This window comes from Alternaria triticimaculans (assembly GCF_023758025.1).
Source record: "Alternaria triticimaculans strain BMP 0046 chromosome Unknown scaffold_1, whole genome shotgun sequence".
Taxonomy (NCBI): Eukaryota; Fungi; Ascomycota; class Dothideomycetes; order Pleosporales; family Pleosporaceae; genus Alternaria; species Alternaria triticimaculans.
Genome location: NW_026055958.1, coordinates 4,402,475 through 4,421,096, shown reverse-complemented (window position 1 = coordinate 4,421,096; position 18,622 = coordinate 4,402,475). Strand labels below are relative to the sequence as shown.

General features: G+C 52.5%; 5 protein-coding genes across 5 annotated transcripts; 2 read left to right on the top strand and 3 right to left on the bottom strand.

Annotated features, from left to right (window-relative positions):
* Nucleotides 1-524: 524 nt before the first annotated feature.
* J4E78_001461 (uncharacterized protein) lies at nt 525-4,245 on the bottom strand (the record flags this gene model as incomplete). The annotated part of the gene is made up of 5 exons (XM_049362120.1): nt 525-588; nt 890-1,071; nt 1,129-1,646; nt 1,697-4,011; nt 4,076-4,245. 5 exons carry the CDS (start codon nt 4,243-4,245, stop codon nt 525-527), a joined length of 3,249 nt encoding a protein of 1,082 aa, XP_049227403.1.
* An 830-nt stretch (nt 4,246-5,075) lies between these two features.
* Nucleotides 5,076-7,597, bottom strand: J4E78_001460 (uncharacterized protein; the record flags this gene model as incomplete). The annotated part of the gene is made up of 2 exons (XM_049362119.1): nt 5,076-5,121; nt 5,178-7,597. 2 exons carry the CDS (start codon nt 7,595-7,597, stop codon nt 5,076-5,078), a joined length of 2,466 nt encoding a protein of 821 aa, XP_049227402.1.
* Nucleotides 7,598-7,869: 272 nt separating this feature from the next.
* J4E78_001459 (uncharacterized protein) lies at nt 7,870-9,622 on the top strand (the record flags this gene model as incomplete). The annotated part of the gene is made up of 2 exons (XM_049362118.1): nt 7,870-8,538; nt 8,582-9,622. 2 exons carry the CDS (start codon nt 7,870-7,872, stop codon nt 9,620-9,622), a joined length of 1,710 nt encoding a protein of 569 aa, XP_049227401.1.
* A 2,426-nt stretch (nt 9,623-12,048) lies between these two features.
* Nucleotides 12,049-12,261, top strand: J4E78_001458 (uncharacterized protein; the record flags this gene model as incomplete). The annotated part of the gene is made up of 1 exon (XM_049362117.1): nt 12,049-12,261. One exon carries the CDS (start codon nt 12,049-12,051, stop codon nt 12,259-12,261), a length of 213 nt encoding a protein of 70 aa, XP_049227400.1.
* A 159-nt stretch (nt 12,262-12,420) lies between these two features.
* Nucleotides 12,421-13,008, bottom strand: J4E78_001457 (uncharacterized protein; the record flags this gene model as incomplete). The annotated part of the gene is made up of 1 exon (XM_049362116.1): nt 12,421-13,008. The coding sequence occupies one exon, from the start codon at nt 13,006-13,008 to the stop codon at nt 12,421-12,423; it is 588 nt and encodes a 195-aa protein (XP_049227399.1).
* Nucleotides 13,009-18,622: the final 5,614 nt, after the last annotated feature.

Below are 18,622 nucleotides of genomic sequence, written 5' to 3'. Positions count from 1 at the left end.
TGCTGATGACGAGATTCGTGACAACGTGACGAGATGGACTGGCCGGTCTATCGAACGCGGAACTTACCTTCGCGCGAAGCCGCGGACCTGCGTCGTGGGTGTCCCCTATTCTCGTTGCGAGTCGATTCCCAGCGGCGTCTCCACAGCGAAGAAGCCTATTCCATGCGTCCAGACAGTCGAAGTGGAGTCATAGTCACAGTGGCTCTTCGCTGTCGTGACTCGGCCTGGCAACGCCAACGCCAGCTTGCCTGACAGGCTGGAGCCGCACTTGCCAGTTCGGTACTTGTCGACAAGAAGACAACTACTCAGTATGTTTCGACGAGCCCACTTGAAAGAGCTGCGCACAATGTTCTCCTTCACCGCCACTGCTCGATGTGGCCAACCTGACATCCATTACCTAACGACGAGAAGCTACTCAACGGAATATGCTCTTACCGCCCAATGCAGTGCAGAGGTCTGACAACCAGCCTCGCACACCAGCATCTTGCAGTTAGAGTGCGCGAAGATCCCAATCGAACACCGCACTAGTCCAGGAAGACACCGATACCCTCATCACTGCTGTAGCCAAAGTCACGGAATCCCAGGTACCTGAACTATTGATTTGTATAGGCTTTGTTACCCGTGTGTGCTGTCAAACTTTGAGATTATCCTACGGGTATCGAAACACTAACTGCTCCATCAACGCCATCGCAAACCCAAAACAATCCAACAAAATCATCGTCGTCCATTGCACTGTATCCGTCCTATACCTCGCCATCAATGACGACACCCAGTTTAGTGGTGTCGCACTGATTGGTATAGTCTCCGTCTCTTTCTTTCTACTCAATGTCCTTGCTCCCTTCCACGGGCCAAGGACCTAGAGCCTTGTAGAATCTATCGGCGCGCATACTTGCTGCTCCCCATGCCACTAGAAACAAAGTCTGATGTCTCTGCCTTCTTCGCTGACCCGGTATTCTGCCAGCCGTGCTCGATCACGGGGGCGCGTCTGGAAGGTGTGGTGACGGGAGTCTTCGGTCCTGGTGTGCTCGAGCCGGGGACATCATCGAAGCTGGGGGCGCCCCTTTTGCAGACCTAGAACGCATGTATGTTAGCAATGCACTGAATAGATATTGTTTAGGATAATGTTACCTTGACATGAGAGCCGTGGAACCATTGCCCGTGTGCTTTGTCGAATTCACGCTCGCAGTGCCAGCACGTAATCGACTCTGCCTTCGGCTTTGTCTGCTTCGGCTGCTGGTAGCCAGTCAAACCGAGCTTACCCAGAAGGCTTTTCTTCTTCTCGGGGGTCCATTTCGCGAAGTCATCGCACCCGTCGAGATGGTCGCGGCAGGCATCCTGGCTATCCGTCACCAAGAAACGATACTTGCAGGCACATGTATCTTTCGGGGGCTTCTCTGGGGTCGCCTTCGCTGGGGCGGGCGCGATTGTAGGCGCCTTGGTGGGTTGGACCACCTGCTCCTCAAGCCGGTCAAAAGTGTCATCAATGGCCTTAGCCAGCTCTTTGACGTCGGGATGAGCCTCCACAAGTGCAGGAACAAACTTCTTCAAGAACTCCCACTGGTGATCGAACGTTCCTTCCAGCTCATACCGTCCACGACGTATCTTCATCGCAGTCTCAAGGTCACCCAGGTGCTCCGCAGGCCTGACTATCAATTCATTAGTAGGGGTATTTTGGTAAAGAATATTCTGAGCTTACATTCAGAGTCGCGTCGCATTCTGGCCCTTATCTCTGGAAGGCGATCGTTCAAAGGCTTGCCCAACCTCTTCAGGACGGATGGCAGGCACATGTTGACGTTTTCGATGATGCCGTAGACTGCATTCCACTCATTTGTCATGGAAAGGATTGTCTCTTGCTGTGAATCGACAAGGACTTTCAGACCATCGGTTGAGGATGGTTGCTTGTTGAGCTTGGCCATGTCGAGGTCTTTACGCAGTGCTTCAAGCTCCTCATCTTTGCGGGCTATGACAGCGGTGTGTTGGGTGTGGAGTGAGCCAATCTCTGATTCCTTGCCAGAGATGGCAGTGGCGTGCTCGGTGTGGATTGAGCCAATCTCTGATTCCTTGCCAGAGATGGCGATGGCGTAGTCGTCGTGGGCTTTCTTGAGCTCTGCATCCTTGCGAGCGATAGTAGCGGCGTGCTCGGTGTGAAGTGAGCCAATCTCTGATTCCTTGCCAGAGATGGCAGCGACGTGTTTGGTGTTGAGTGTGCCAATCTCTGATTCCTTGCCAGAGATGGCGATGGCGAGTTCGTAGTGTGCTTCCTGCAGCTCTGCGTTCTTGAGATTGATCGCGGTAGCAAGTTCGGCCTGTGAAATTTCCAGCTTCTCAGCTTCATCGGCCTTTTGGTCCCTAGCCAGATCGAACTCTTTGCGCAGCTCCTGTATTTGGCTTTCATGGCGAGATACGATGTCGTCAAACTCCTTCTCCTTGTCGGCCACGTCAGCGATGTGCTTGGTGCGAGAATCTTCCAGCTCCTGGGCTTTGGCGTTCTTTTGCCGAGTGACCAAATCGAGCTGTTGACGAAGCTCACGCATTGCGTCATCATGGCTAGATACAAGAGCGTCAAGCTCTTTGACTTTGTTGTCCTTTTGAAGCTTAACCGAATCGACCTCTTCACGAAGCTTTTGCGTTTCGATTCCATGGCGAGTGATGATCGCAGCTTCAGACTGGTGTTTGGCTTCGAGCTGCCTATCTTTAGCGGTGATGGCGACAGCATGTTCGGCGCGTAATCTTTCGAGCTCCGCATCTTTGGCGTTGATTGTAGCAGCGAGATCGTTGCGTAAGCCTTCATCCTTCTTCTCTTTGGTTGAGAGAGCGACTTGATACTTCCTATGATGCTCCTGCATCTCCTTGCTCTTACGAGAAATAGCGTCCCTGTTTAGCTGTTTGAGTTCTCTGAGGTCCTTCTCCTTGTTGGAGACGACATCTGCGTGTTGCTCTTTGAGAGCCGAGATTTCATCTTTGAGCTGGCGAACGAGCTCTTGGGCAGCGTCCAGATCGTGAGTCTTCTTCTCGAGACCATCTTCACCGTTCAACTGCTCTTTGGCTGTATTCAACTTCGTCTGAAGTTGATGGCGCGCAGTCTCAAGGTTTACACGCTCGCGTTCCAGATCACTCATCTGACCTTTGACATCCTGAAGCTCTTCCTCGATAGCGTCGGCTCGCTCGTTCGCCTCTTGTGTGGACTGACGCATAAGCTGGATCTGGTCCTCGAGTCTCGCCACTCTTCCGGAACTGTTGGCGTGGTTGACATCAGCCCGTCGCAGCTCAATCTTACATCGGCGTAGTGACTCCTCGATTTTCAACTTGTTGGCGGTCACCTTTTGCAGTCGCACCTTCGATCGTTGACAGTCATCGGTCAAGTCAGCTGCGTTGGTTAAAGCCGTGTCGAGCTCCGCATCCTTGTGGCGAAGCTCTTCAAACATGTCGTTGTTCTCGTCCTCAAGTGCACCGATCCGGGTGTCTTTCTTTTTACTGGCTCGTCTAACAGAAGAATGAACATGTTTCAGCTTGTCGATGTTGTTGGCGTGATGTGTGATGTGTGTGGAGGGTGCGGCGAGGTCAGTGAAGAGAGATGTGATCACGTTATCCAGTGCAGTAACCGATGGCGAGAGCTTGTTGTTCTTGAACGCGAGCTGGATCATTTCTAGTTGTTCTTGATCCAGGCGGTTCTCGACCTTGCGTAGGCGTCGACTAAACGAGTTCCGGGTGATGACATGGAGATGCTTTCGCGGCATATTGGAGGCTAACTTCCTGGCGTCCGAAAGATCTGCTTTCTTCGAGAGGCGTCTACTGAATTTCTTCTCTTTGGTGACGTTACTCTCGAGTGACTTTAGACCTATATCTATCTTATTGAAGCAATAGATCATCTTCGATTCCAGCGAGTGTATTGCCTTGAGGACGATAGAGGTGCCAAGCGTGAGATCGAATCGACGGTTCATGCCGAGGTGGCGAGGAGCAAGGAAGAGAAAGTAGATGAAGGTGAATGCACCGCAAAGTAGAGCCATTCGCCTAAAGTTTGGTTTCCTGAGTCAGTACATATGTCACACACCGTTCACGCCTGGGTACTACTTACAGCTCGGCGATGCTATCTTCGGAGGGATGCTTGTGCAGCTGCAGCTCGAAGAAATTGATGTGTAAGACACCGCGGAACAGAATGTCACAGATGTCGTGGGCGACAGTGACATTGGACAGTACGCCGTAGAGGAGGCCAAACACTAGAAGCATCTGCTCCCAGAAATTCATGATGGCGGTGGGGTGCGCGAAGCGCAAACAAAGTAACTGAGTGTATCAGGAGTAATCAGGGGAAGAGTGAAGTAGTTGAAGCTCAAGATATGAGGAAAAGGTGGGTGTGTCGGGTGGTAGTGTTGAAGGAGGCAGGGTCGCTGGATCGCGACACCAAATTTGCCATCGCGGAACAAAGTATCGGCTGTGCGAAATAAGCGAGGCGGTGTTGCGTCATTGAATCAGGTGAGCTCGAGATCAGATGGTGGAGGAGTGAAAGTGAAAGTGAAAGAGCGCGCAGTTTGCGTTCGATCTGTGGCCCGCGCGGATCAGGCAGGAGCGACTGGTGGTGACCGGCCATAGTTATCGACAGGGCGCTGGATATACACCGCTGTACTTGACAAGTCAGGACAGGCTTTCTTATGAGAAGTAGCCTGTAGAAGTAATGCTTGAATGTGGAGTTGATGCTGAAAGCGTAGGAGACACTAGAGGACGAGGAAGACTGGACAGAGAAGTCCAAAGCATTCAAACGCGAACAAGCACATGTCATAGTAAACGCTCTTTGTACTCGTAAGATATCACATAATCTCGCGTTATGTGGAAATGCATGCTAAGATATCTTTCCATCGTTTGCCGAGTATCCCAATGGAGAGTCATGTGCTCTTAGGGGTCACGCGAACTACAGAATTGTGAACGACAAGTAGGTGGCATATTTGAGCGTTTGCTGCGGTGAGCAAAAGTACGATATGAACTGATGAATGATGTAGATGAAGTAACGTAAAATAGCTCTTGGTTCACTATGAAAAGGCCAAGTTTCTCCAAGAACTCGACCGAGAAGATAAATAAGTCTATCAAGGATTCGCTAATGCTAAACATGCGTCGACTGCAAGACCGACCCTAGACAAGCATTAGTATTTGTCAACGTGAATGGAATGAATCGAAAAAGAACTTACCGGCCCTCTTTCTGCCGCACGACATCGTCGATGACATCCCGGTCCAGCTGGGGAAACATGCCTGTCAGCGTCTCGACTACGACTTTGTGTTCCTGCCGTTGTATGCGCCTCGCTTCCTCTGCTTCAGCTGAAGCCTGTCGCGCTGCGGCGTCTTCAGCCGTCAACCTCTGCCTTTGCCGGTCTTCGTCATGCGACGGGCGTTGCTTCTCGCTCATGTTGCCGGGAAACTCTGTTGACGCACGTGGCGGTAATTGTGGTTTCTGGGCCGCTGCAGGTCCAGACGGATGGTTTGTATCGTTGTCGGAGAAGATACGACCAATGGTGCTGAGCGGCCGTTGTATTGTTCGCAGTAGGCCTGCAACGGCTGCGTTCTCTTCCTCTGGCTGCTCCGCTTCGGACTTGCGATCCTTCAGACTTGTTGACCGTCTCGGCCCTGCGGTTTCTGCCTCCATTGAGTTTCTTTGCGTGAGCTCTGGTCGCAGCGGTGTTGTCTTTTCCGCTAAATGATGATAATGGGGTGATGGCATACGCTTGTGGCCAGGCGCAGTAGGGTGCAATAATGCGGATGAAGATGAAGATTCGGCCTCTTCAGCTGCGTGTCGTTCGGCAATGGCGGAGACGGCCGCTTCGACATTCTTCTCGAAATCCTCATCGGTCACTGTCAATGACGTCTTGTCAAGACCCTCGATAAACTGGATGGCGCCCATTAATGATGATATGTAGTAGCCAGCTTCCCCACCGAGTTTGTCCTGATTTCGGAACCGTAGAATGTACTGTACGTTGGAGACGAGATGATCGGGGTTTGCTTGTAGTACTGTATAAATGAGTAGTGGTACGAAAGCATCGGCTGATTGGTCAGAGTTTGACGTCCTCAGAAATCCAAAGATGACCTTGCAGCAGTTCAAGATGCAGATGATTTTGTCCCTAGGCGCCCGGTAGCTCTTGATCTTCAAGAGCTCCTGTTGGGCGAGATGCAAAAACTTGCGACCCTTCTCGCCTACCGGTTTGATATCCAGATGCTCTTCGCTGACCCATTTGTATATGCGCACCTTCTGCGCCAAGACTTCATCCCGCTCTACATCCTCTTGGTGCTGCCCCCTTCGGCCTGGTCCCGGCGGCTCCTGCCTCCGTCGACCCTTACGCGGTGATGCCGGCTCTGGGGGAGGAATCGCAGGCGAGAACGTTTGTGTGTATAACCGGTTCATGACCAGCTTCTCCATGCCTTCTCTCGCGTTGTCGAACTCGGCGTCTGAGACGGTCCGCCAAACTTCACACTGTGCCATCTTCTTGCTGATGAATTCGAGGAAGTCACCGATGATCTTGACTTGCTCATGTACCATCCATTGCTTCTTTCCAAACTCGAGCAGGAAAGAGCGCAGGAACTTGGCAACGGGGTCTGCTGTCCGATGGCGTAGTTGTTCGAGGAAGCGGTGGAAGTCGAAGGGAAGGTCTGGTTCGGGCTCGGGTGCTGGCTGCGCTGGCTTGTACTTGGAGGCATGTGCACTGGGCGATTGCGGTTCGGCGAAGGACGTGCCGGTGCCTACGCGATGTAGGGAGGAGGTGCGAGGAGGTGGTGATTGGAGCGGAGCGGTCGAGGCTGAATCGTCAGCCGGAATGGGAAGGGGCTTATCGAGCGGCACGAGACTTGATCGTCGCGGTGGATACGGCGTCGACGGCGACTCCAGCATGGGGTTCGCAATTTCCAATCTGGGCGACATGATCTCATTCTCGCCAGGCCCACCATCCCCTTGGAACTGATCCATGATGCTCTGTATCTCCTCCTGCGAGTTGTCTACCGCGTCGCTTGTGCCGTCATGGTTCGTCCCATAGTCGTCGGCCGCAGCGTCTTCCGAGTTCCTCCCGCTCGATCGTTCCTGCGACATTGGGGATGTGGTTCGGCTGGGCACGTTGCTGGTTGTGAGGTATTTGTCGTCTTTGGGAGGTGGAGGTGGAGGCGACGGCGATTGTATGGGCGCTTTCCCTGCTGATTTCTCGCTGAGCTCCGGCGGTGGTGTTGATGCTCGGTCCAGCGTTGTGCTCTCTGTCTTGGTGGTGAGCTCCTCTATCGGCGCGGCAGATGGTGCCTGCGCAGCTTCTGTGTCTTTCTCTTGGGGTTCATCCAGACCTGTTGGGGCAGCATTCGTCTCCTCTGGTGTTTCAGGTGCTTTCTCTACCCCATCTGTCGGCTCTTCCTTGCCAGCATGCCCCTCGTCTTGGGCCTCTACATGGTTAGGCTGCCCCGCGTCCGTCGCCGTGTTCGCGTCATCCGTTGGTGCTTTAGACTCTGTAGGCTGCCCTACGGAAGGCGCGCTCTGGTTGCTCGTGGCGACATCGTGCTGGTCGTCCAGCTTGTCTAGCTCCCTTTCGGCGTGGCTGTCGTGGGCTGCATCGGGTTGCGGAGTTGCGTTCGGGGGAGACATAGACCGAGTGCGACAGGGGATTATGGATGGGTTGTGGGTGGTTGATCAAGCGTCCATGGGTCTGGAACAGAGCTCACAACAGCTCTCGTAGAGGAAATATAAGTCAAGTGCCTTGGTGATTGACGTCTGCTGCGCCTGCATGTGTGAATCGTCCGCATGGTCTCCCGGCATCTAGAAGCCGAGTCTCCGAGCCACCGCCGCTAGCGCGTCAAGCAACTGCAGCCGTGCCACTGCCAACACCACACCTGCGTCGCCATCTCATCAGCCCAGCCATGTGCGGCATCTTCTTCTCCCTCAGTCGAACTGAACACGTGATACCTGACGCCAACACCCAGCGACTGCTTCGGAATAGGGGGCCAGACAGCACAGGGCAGCACCAGACCATCATCGAATCCAGCGCCAAGGACGTCTCAACGCGTCTTCACGCGACTTTCCTGTCCACGGTTCTTGCTCTCCGCGGCAACGACATCGTTGAGCAGCCACTTAGGGATGATACGACCGGCTCCGTCCTCTGCTGGAACGGCGAGGCATGGAGCATTGCCGGACAGGCAATTGATGGTAATGACTCTAAGCTAGTCTTTACCAAACTTCTAGACGCATGTACTGGAACGCGCGAGGCGTCTATGCGACGCGTCATCGAGCTGCTGTCAGTCGTGCGAGGCCCATATGCTCTCGTCTTTTACGATGCATCGCACAAAAGAATCTACTACGGACGCGACTGCCTAGGAAGGCGATCGCTGCTCCAAAAGTCTACTCTTGATGGCACCCTTGTACTCTCTAGCGTGTGCGATAATGCCTCTGGTGAGTCTTGGGCCGAGGTGGAAGCCGATGGTATCTATGTTGTAGACGTAGAGCTGGCAGACCCAACGTCAGACTCGTTCCTAGTAACGAGAGTTCCGCATCGCCGCTCAGATCAAGAAGAGGACTCTGAGTTGTCTTTCGTAGGTAAGTCATCTGGCACACGACTTCTGCTAACAGATTCAGACTCTGCCGTTCCCAGCCATGAACCAGACTATCGACAGTAACTCTGCTTCACAGGATGCTGGGGCAGTAGAACAGCTAAGAGCGTCGTTGGAAAGATCACTCCAACTGCGCACTCAACACATATGTGAGGCAGTGACTGGAGAATCGAAGCTTGGAGTTTCGGGGGAAACACGCGTGGCCGTTCTTTTCTCTGGTGGCCTGGACTGCACAATCCTCGCGCGCATGTGTCACGACCTCCTACCACTAAGCGAACCTGTCGACCTACTCAATGTCGCGTTTGAGAATCCTCGAATTCACTCCAATCTCGAGCCAGACGCCAGTCCCTACGAGCTCTGTCCCGACCGCGTCACTGGACGATCATCTCTTGCAGAGCTGGTAGAGATCTGCCCTGGACGTGAGTGGCGTTTCGTCGAGGTCAACGTACCCTACACCGAGACACAAGCTCATCGCGGCACCGTCATGGCATTGATGCATCCCCACAACACAGAAATGGATCTGTCCATATCATACGCACTTTACTTCGCTTCACGCGGAGTCGGGTTTTCGCACGTTGCAGACAAGGCCAAACCTGAGCCCTATTCCACCACCGCGCACGTACTTCTTTCAGGGCTTGGTGCTGATGAGCTGTTCGGCGGGTACCAACGACACGCTACAGCCTTTGCTCGGCGCGGGTACCCTGGCCTCATCGAAGAGCTGGAACTCGATTTCAGTCGTTTGGGAAAGAGAAATTTAGGGCGTGATGATCGTGTGATCAGTAACAGCTGTAAAGAAGTCCGATTTCCTTTCCTGGACGAAGACTTCATAGCATTGGCTCTCCGTCTTCCGGTGACGTCCAAATGCGATTTCGGTCTGGAGCAAGTGACCGATAGCGAAGATCCTGCACAGCTGCTCGAGCCCGGGAAGCGGGCACTTCGTTTGTTGGCATGGCACTTCGGCATGAAAAGAGTAGCTGCAGAGAAGAAGCGCGCCATACAATTTGGCGCTCGCACTGCCAAAATGGAGACGGGCAAGACCAAAGGCACGCATGTTCTAAGTCGATAAGGTCAGTCACTCTTTCTTCCTCCTTTTCCCTTTGGCTATGATTACAAACCGAGCAAGCGGTTGAGGCACCGATGCTTATCCTCGGGGCTTTCCTATCTAGCAATAGTTAGGACATCCTCTACGCATATGGTGCCATTGATTCGATATTAAAAAAGGCAAGTCTGAGCCTATCGATGTCTTCACGAAGTTTCGCGTACTTCACTTTGATTGTACTGACATTATGGACAGTATGTACATCCTTTAAATTGGCTATCCAAATCCACCAACAGCCTTACACTTGCATGATATTTGTGCCCATTCATCGCGCACACAGCAAGAGGAAAGAAAGAAGACAATCCGCCACCCTTGCGCTCGCAATCTTAGACCAACAGCCTAAATACACCTGTGACGATCATTGCACATGCTTCAGATCTGACTCGAAAGACTCGCCTGCTGCTGATACCGCGGGATAATAGCTAACATTATGGAAAGGTATCTTTCAGACCAGAAATTGAAAGAGCCATGGGATGGCCGGCCGTGCTGCCGTGTTGCGATGACCTGGCCCGACAGCTCCAGGAGCACCTCCACCAGGTTTTGCACCGCCTCCACCAGAACCATGGCCACCACCACCACCTCCTCCTCCTCCTCCATGACCACCACCGCCTTTCTTTTCGGACATATCAATGTCAATATCTACTTCACTCGGCGGATATGTCGGCATAGTAACGGGAACAGTCATCGGCAGCCCGTCCACAGTCTTTGTAGTGATATTCATCGACACTGATTCCAGAGCGGAGCTTGCAACCACCAACGACAGTAAGAAAACGATGACGCAAAGTACACCAGATGGCCGCATTCCAGTGGAGCCGTTCTTGATCCGAGTGTTCTTGAAGCCTGCCCCATCCACATCGTGAGGCCAAGGAAGCGGATCATATGGCACATTCGCTGATGTTCTCGGTAAATCTGACGGCCAACACCACGGGCCGATACTGTGCGTCTTAGATGAAATCATACAAATAGTATCGGGAGGACAACAGTACTCTTGACAGCACTCGTCGCCTGCGTTACATGATCCATAAGTACCATCCTCCCGTAAGCAACACTTTGATGGTTTGTATTGACAGCCGTTGCCACAAGGTTCCAATGGCTCACAAGATGAACGCTTGTTCAGGGACGAGGTCAAATTGCCCATGTCTGGGTTTTCTGCTCCGTGCGGTATCGGTGGCAATTGGAGGCGCGTCGCAGGAAAAGTGTGTTCGTAACCACCAGCCACAGACTGGACCAAGAGAAGCAGAACGCGAAACAATCCGGGAGTCGTTATCCTCGTGCTACCACTCTTGTGCGTACTCGGAACGGGAATGATTGGTGGTATAAAGGCGTGGCCCTCAATCTCCTCAGTGCCTTTATCATGCTTTTGCCAGCACATCGGACCGTTGAATCCATTGGCACAAACCGCGCCCTCATCGCAGCACATGTTCCCACAGCAGTCTTGGTTCGCAGAGCAGAGCCCATGAGTGCCGCCTGGTGCAGCGCAGCACTTGGCGGTGGATGCGTCGAAACACACGCCATCACAAGCTGATGTTCCACCTGGGCAGCATCCTGCCGCCATCGTGCCGTTGTGTAGCTGGACCTCGACACAGTTTTGGGTGATTTTGCAAATGCCCCTCTTGCCGCAGCATTGCTCTGTACTCGGATCGTAGCAACCGACGCTGCCGCATGGGGAATGGAGGGGTGGGCACTGGGATGTAGTGGAGAGATGTGCAGACGAGATTGCTGCAAGGGCCCAGCTTGAATAAGCGGAGCCTTCAGTAGGATGGCCGTGTTTCGCCATGGCGAGAGGTGAGCTGGTGGATGTAGGGCCATGAGAGTGTGCATGGGAGTGCAGCCGCGTCGGTGTTGGCTTGAAAGACCCAGAGAGTGTTTTAGTAGCATCTCCTAGCGAACCGCAAAACATGACAGGTAGAAGCAAAAGGCTTGTATAGGACAACATGTCGATTCCAAAGTATCAGTAATATTGTAAGCAATAAGCACAGAACAAGCGTTGATCGTGGTAAGAGGACGAGGGGATGTTGTATTGCGACCTTCTCTGTCGATGCCACCACGTCAACTCCATGGTTTGCCATTGAATGTGTTGCTCTTCAATGATTTTGAAGACAAGCCTGCTAGAGTAAAAACGCATTATGGTATGCAAACAGCACCTGCCAGCGGTCTTCACATGCGAAAGTCGCCTAACGAAGATCAGTGGCGAATCACATCCGGTAGAAGATTCCAGCCACACCTGCACCGCCACAATGACGCAACACCACTCATCCGTATAGTAGTATATAGCCCCTCACGCATCCCTCCAATCCTTCTCATCTTCCACACCCAATCCCGAGCAACTACCCAATCTCGAATCAAACACTCAAACTCTACACCCTACGAACACCCAAAACCCAACCACCAAGATGCCCGTCCCAATGCCGTCCGCGACCTCGCAGTCTAACTCAGCGACCCAATCTTCAGCTGCTGCGCAGGCTCAGAACGACATACAGAACGCCGCTACACGCGCTCTAGCGAACGCGAACAACGGCGAGAAGACTGAGCAGGAGAAGGAAGCCGAGAAGCGGTACGAGGAGGCGATGGAGGAGGAGTACGCCAAGAGGGAGGGTGGAGCTTAAGCTTCGACCCGTGGACATACTGGTTGTAAGAGGAGGGAAGAAGATATCACAGGCTCAGAACGATACCCAAACATAACGAAGTTCACACTCAAGTAATGAAAGAACATCACACAGTTCAATTCAATTCAATTTTCATTCCATTTCATCCCACTCCCATCATCAATTCCCCTCCAGCGCCTTCATAACAACCCCCCTCGGCCTCTCCCCCATCGGAATTTCCAACGCCAACTCATGGCCCCTCTCCGTCATCTTCCCCCACGTCTTCTGCAATATCTTAATAATCTTCTCCTCGTCGTGTTCCTTCTCAAACGCCTCGAATTGATCGTCCAGAAAAACAAGACACGCCACATCCTCCAACACCATCGTCTCTTCGTTCGCCTTGAGGTCTTCTTTGCGGATCAAACTACCAACTGTTGACGCGTCTTCTTGGGTGTATCCGCTGTCTAGGCAGATTTGCTCGACAAGTTCGGCTTGGCGTTTTTTGAGAAAGGTGCGCCAGGCGTGGTAGCCAGGGCGCGTCATGGGGTAGCTGGCCCGAGGCACTTCCCAGCGCCGGAAGTGTTGGGCGCGGATGGCGAGGCGGAGGGGCTCGGAGGCGGAAGGGGCGCGTTTCTCGAGGTAGGAGGTGCATTTCTGCGCGTAGTGCAGTTCGTAGGGCATCTCGGTGCCATTGACGGTTACTTTATTTGGGTCTTCGGCGTGGGCTGCGTCGATGGCTGTTAGGGCGCGTTCGAGGGGGGTGGACATTGTGATGGTGGTTCAGGGTGGCTTTGGGGGTTGGAGATGTGTTGCGCGGTGTTGCGATGCGTATGTTAGGGTGATGTAAGGCATTTCGTCGGGTGTCAGATTGGTTGCTGGGTGTTGCGCAGAGATAGCGGCGGATGCCCCGCGTCAAGTGGGGGTTGACCCTGCTTGCCCTGGCGATCCCCAGCCAGGACGCGTACGCGTCGTGTGCATCCTTCGCGACATCACCACGATTCCATCTACTTCCTCCGCGGCTTCTTATGCGACGTCACTGTGCACATATTGCGCCCTTCTCTCCTTGTTCCTCTGCATCGCGTCAGTAGATGCGGTGGCCTTCGCTGATTGGGCAACGACGACACCGCTGCACCGCCTCTCCTCGCCTCGAACATCAAGCCACGAACGTCAAGCGGCTCACCTTGTTTTTCAGCCTCACCATGGGTAGCTTAATAGCGAGCCGAACCCCAGCTTTCGCCATGTCACCACCAAGCGCTTACAAGGTGTCAGCCACATCTTTCGTACCAATTACTTATCAGTTATCTTGTACCCTGTTTCCATTCTGTTACCGCTGCCATGGACGCGGAGTGGACCTTTCCGATTTACCCTGATCTCGAACTGGATGTGAACCCGGACCTAACCTATACCAAATTCCTCGAAGAACAAGATGCCCTGGATACAATGTTGTGGGAAGGACTAAATGTTCCTTCAATCGACCCATCCCCCCACTCCGAGGACGTAGCTGGTCTCGGGGCCAATCTCATCACAGACGTGGGGTGTGTTTGCGATCTTCCACCTCTCTACTGCAATCAACACGGCGCATATGGCAATGCATCAATGGTCGACAACCCACCCTCGTTCAATCTGCAACAGACCTCCACGTCTGTCGACAACGTTTTTGAAACAGTGGAACATGTGGCGGGACCTCTTGAGCTTACCGAGAAAAACCTTTTGAGCCGGTCCCTTTCTCATGGCTCATTTGAGGAGGGTCACGTACTTTGTACGAACGACCAGGACACTTCGACGTATGCTCACAGAGCCCCTCCCACTCCAGTCAAAACGCTGTCAAAACAACGACCGCGACGGGCAAATATATCGCTTAACAACAAGCATGTGTTGATGGCACACTTCTCGAGAAACCGCTACCCTAGCCCGCGCGAGATAGACGAGCTGCGGGAAAGCACGGGTTTAGATGAGAAGTGTATCAAGGTATGGTTCAGTAACAGCAGACACCGGACGGCTCACGATGGTACATTACCTTCTTTTCATACCAACAACCATTGAAAGATTTCGAGATTCCAGAGTATAACAGCTAACTTATTCTGCTAGGTCCTCCGATTGTTCCACCAACGCAGAAAAGTCAAGAGCGCTCAGTCTCGGAGACACCCCCGCATGCATCGACGTCCGTCTCAGCTGAGAGTCTAAGGAAGCTGGATCGCCTGTCGCCTGCCTGTAGTACGACTTCTCTCGAGCGTTACCTCGCAACCCCTCTTACAGAAGAAGCCATCCCGTCGGCCGTTGTTGACTCCCTGTCGATTATTCGCTCTATAACCTTGGCAAGGGAAACGATGCAACAAGGGGTCTTACAAAGGAAATCGGACTGGGCGGCGAACAGGTACAAGCAGATAATGGCGGATTTCGGACTTCTAATTGCAGAGCCGACAAAGGAGAGGCAGGCTAAAATTGAATTGAGAAAACGTGAATGGGAAGCTATGAGACAGTCTGAACTCGGAGCTGAAATCGAGATGAGAAAACGTCAACCATGGGCTATAGAACGGGCTGAACTCGTAGCTCGAATACTGCAACCTCACCCACCCATAGTCCGTGTAGCTGGTAGTGTGACCAGCTCGGATAGCTCAAGAAATTCATTAGACAGTGCAGGAAGTTGGATCAGTCAGAAATCCGTCGACTCCAGGGGTCCACGCCGGGGACGCAAAAGCTGGGTGCAGGTTCCGAACCACGTCAATGCTACAGCATCAACCCCCGAAACAAAAGGAAAGAGCTCTGCAACTACAAAACAGCCGAAAGGACGTCCGTGGTACTGCACTTGGCCAAGCTGCGACAAATATTTCCAATTCCGTTCCGAATGGGATCGTCACGAAACAACCGTACATCACTGGCCATACCACTGGGTCTGTAACCTGGACCAAGAAATCGACACCGTTCACAAGGATGCGGCATCACGCATCTTTTACCGCGAAGATCAGCTCTTAGTCCACATGAGGGGCTCACATCCGGGTATCAAAGTCACCAAGCTTTCTGTTGCCGCATTGAAGCAGGACAATCCTGACTTCATTCCTGAGTCCTTGAAGTGCGGGTTCTGCCACGAGTCTCTTCGCAATTAGGAGGAAAGGCAAAATCATGTTGCGGCTCATATCAAAGGAGGACCGCTGCAAGACAGGCTGCCGAAATCCTCGTGGTTGGTCACACAAGGCTGACCGTGGGCTAGTCGTGCTAGCTATGTGAACCTGTCATTCTTTGAGGAGCTTTTAGTCATGTTAATATAGAGTGTGGATGAATTGATGCAGGATACTGGATTCGCAAAATGCTTTCCCTCGATCGCTCTGTAAAGACACTCTACTCTTCAATCTGCATGATCGCTAGAACACACAAATTGTGAGAGGTTTCCAGTATGTAACCGATACACATTCGCGTTCCTATGTCTAGACAACTCCGTCACACACCTCTGCATTATTGCTGACTACGCGTGTACATGGAGACGTACTAGCTGAGAATTAGTTGTCGGCAAATCACAGTCATCACATACCTAACCACCTAATGTACTATCAAAGTTATTGCAATCGGATCATCACGAGACGAGCGCGCAAACAAGAACATGCTGACTACGCGAGACTGCTGCACACTTATCGCGTCATTTGCCTTGTTTCCTAGCGCTGCATTGCATGAGATGCGGTGGCCTCAGCCGATTGGGCAACGGCGATACCCCTGCTCCGCCTCTCCTAACCTCGAAAATCAGTCGCCTGCTCACCTTGTTTCTCTGCCTCGTTACATGCTATCGCGAGAACGCAAAACCTCGCATCATGCATTTCAAACGCTACAATCGTGCGTTAAACACAGCGCAACCTTATTCCATGTTCAATGGCACAAGACTGGGGCCACCAGACTGACGCGCAAGCTCCTACCGACGTTCTCCCACTTGACTTTGCGGACAACTTTCTATCGCAGTACGATGCCGAGTTGCTACAACCCTTTGACGAATCATGGCTTTCTGCTGCTCTATTACAGGAAACGGAAGCCTTGGGCGCGGATGCTACCTCGAGCGGCGTGCACCACGTAAACTCTAACTTTGGACTTGACCAGACTGAAGCTTCCCTGGAAGCTGCACAGTCTGATGAACTAAACTTGGACTATATGGACTTCGAGTGGGACTTACCCTTATGGTCGGCTCCATGCGATGGCACAAGTTTGGCTGTCAAGGAGACCATAGCCACGAATGATGAAGAGATTGCCGCCATTCCCACAACATCTGGGAAGAGACCACGTCGCACTTTTCCTCCATCAACTAAAACTGCCGATCTACGCAGGTCCTTGAAACGGTTCGCATCCGGCATCACGAAGCCAAAGAGAGCCAAAATCTCCAAAGGAGTACGCGCGATGCTGGATGACCATTTCAGCCGAAACCCTTATCCTATGGAAGGCGAACTCGGTTCTCTCTCAAAAAGATCCGGCTTTACTGTTCGAGTGATCAAGACTTGGTTCGACAATGCGAGGTCGCGCAAGACGACGGAGCAAGGTAAGACAATTCCTATCCCAGTGTCATAGGGAAATCAACCGCAAGCGCTACTCCTTTCCGAAAGTGGAGTTCTTCTGTATTTCGCTAACAACATCTCAAGTGAATCATATAGTGGGTATCAATAAGATAGCGGACATACACAACCAGGAAGATCATGATCCAACCGAACGAAGACCATCGCCAGGAGCAATTGCATCTTGCAATAGCTCCAAGGAGTATGATCGACATTCGCCTGCACCCAGTGCAAGCTCTATTGAGAGATATCTAACACAACCTACGACGCAAGACCCGGTCCCTGCGGTAGTAATCGAATCAGCCTTGCAAAACGACTCTTCGCAATATGCCTCACCCGTCGAAGTCCGTCCTGAAACGCCTGTAAGCCTACCTAGAACGCAAGAGAAGGCAACCCGCGCCTGCAACGCTTGTAGACATCGAAGGGCGCGTTGCACGGGAGACGTCCCAATCTGCACCCTTTGTCAAGAAAATGGGCGACTATGTATCTACGAGGAACCATCTCAGACTACGCGGCGAAACTCATCAACCCACCGATTCCGACACTCAATTTCCAGGCAACAAACTCCAGTTCGCTCTATGAGTATCGCAGGCTCGGATCATTCAGCCGGCTCTTTCACCAGCGTCAGAAGCACGGGCAGCCGTATCTCAGTAGACTCAAGAGGATCCCGTCGGGGGCGTAAACGTTGGATACCGCCGCCGTCGCCACCTCCGGCCCATCGTCGTTCTATATTAGCGTTGGATGATGGTCCAGAATTCTATGATCGTGATTTTGAATGGCGATACGCCGAGGCGTTGGATGATGCCCGCAAGAACACAGGGGAACGTTTGTACAATGAAGCCAGTGTAAGTGGATAATCTTTTCTAGCCAGGCCCTTACGCCTTATCGTGTCATAGTTAATCAACATACGACAGGCGCCCTTTGAGACGGTTGAAACTGCGTCACCTGCTGCCGGTCGATACTTTTGTACTTGGCCTGGATGCGACTCGCGCTTTCTAAATAAGTCCGCATGGACAAGGCATGAAGAAGCAGTCCACCACTGTCCTTACCACTGGATATGTGGCCTAGATGTCAAAACCGTGATGCGACTGCCGTGGTGCTTCATCTGTGGGGATCTCGACGTTCTTATCAGCCACATCACGGACCACCACTGTGACAGCTGCGCAACGAAATCTAAGGAAGACCGAACCTTTGTACGAGAAGATCAGTTATCGCAGCACATGAACAGGAATCATATCGACGGCACGGGTACAAAGAAGGTACCGAAGGAAATTCTCTCGGCATGGAAGATAGACAACCCTTTCTTGTTAGCGTCTTCTCTGCGTTGTGGCTTTTGTGGCGACACCTTTGATACCTGGCGGCAACGACTCGATCATGTTGCCCTTCACATGCGAAATGGTATATGTCGATCGGCCTGGTGGCCTGAGAGACTACCAAGATGCGCACCCAAGCTCAAAATGTACGTTACAAAAATACGTATTGCTTTTTTTCGCTGACTCCCGAAAAGCACAAGCCCATTCCACTGTTCATCATGTGGTCGCGAATTCCCCGACGCCGACTCTGCCGCTCGAGAACACCCCAACTGCTCAACATTCTCGTGTCGTCATCTGCTCGACTGGCACTCGCTCTACAAGATCCCGTTCGACAAAGCCCTGGAAAATACTGTTCAAATGTCCGTCACCAGTTGTCGACTTTGCTCATTCACTCTCCGATGCGAGGTGTCGGACCACATATCTAGACTTGATGAACTAGTCCTAGAAGAACATGCAGATACACATCAACTGCGGGCGTGCAGCCAAGATATCTTCCGCAATGGGGCCGAGTTCAGGCAACACATGATCACACATCATGGAGCA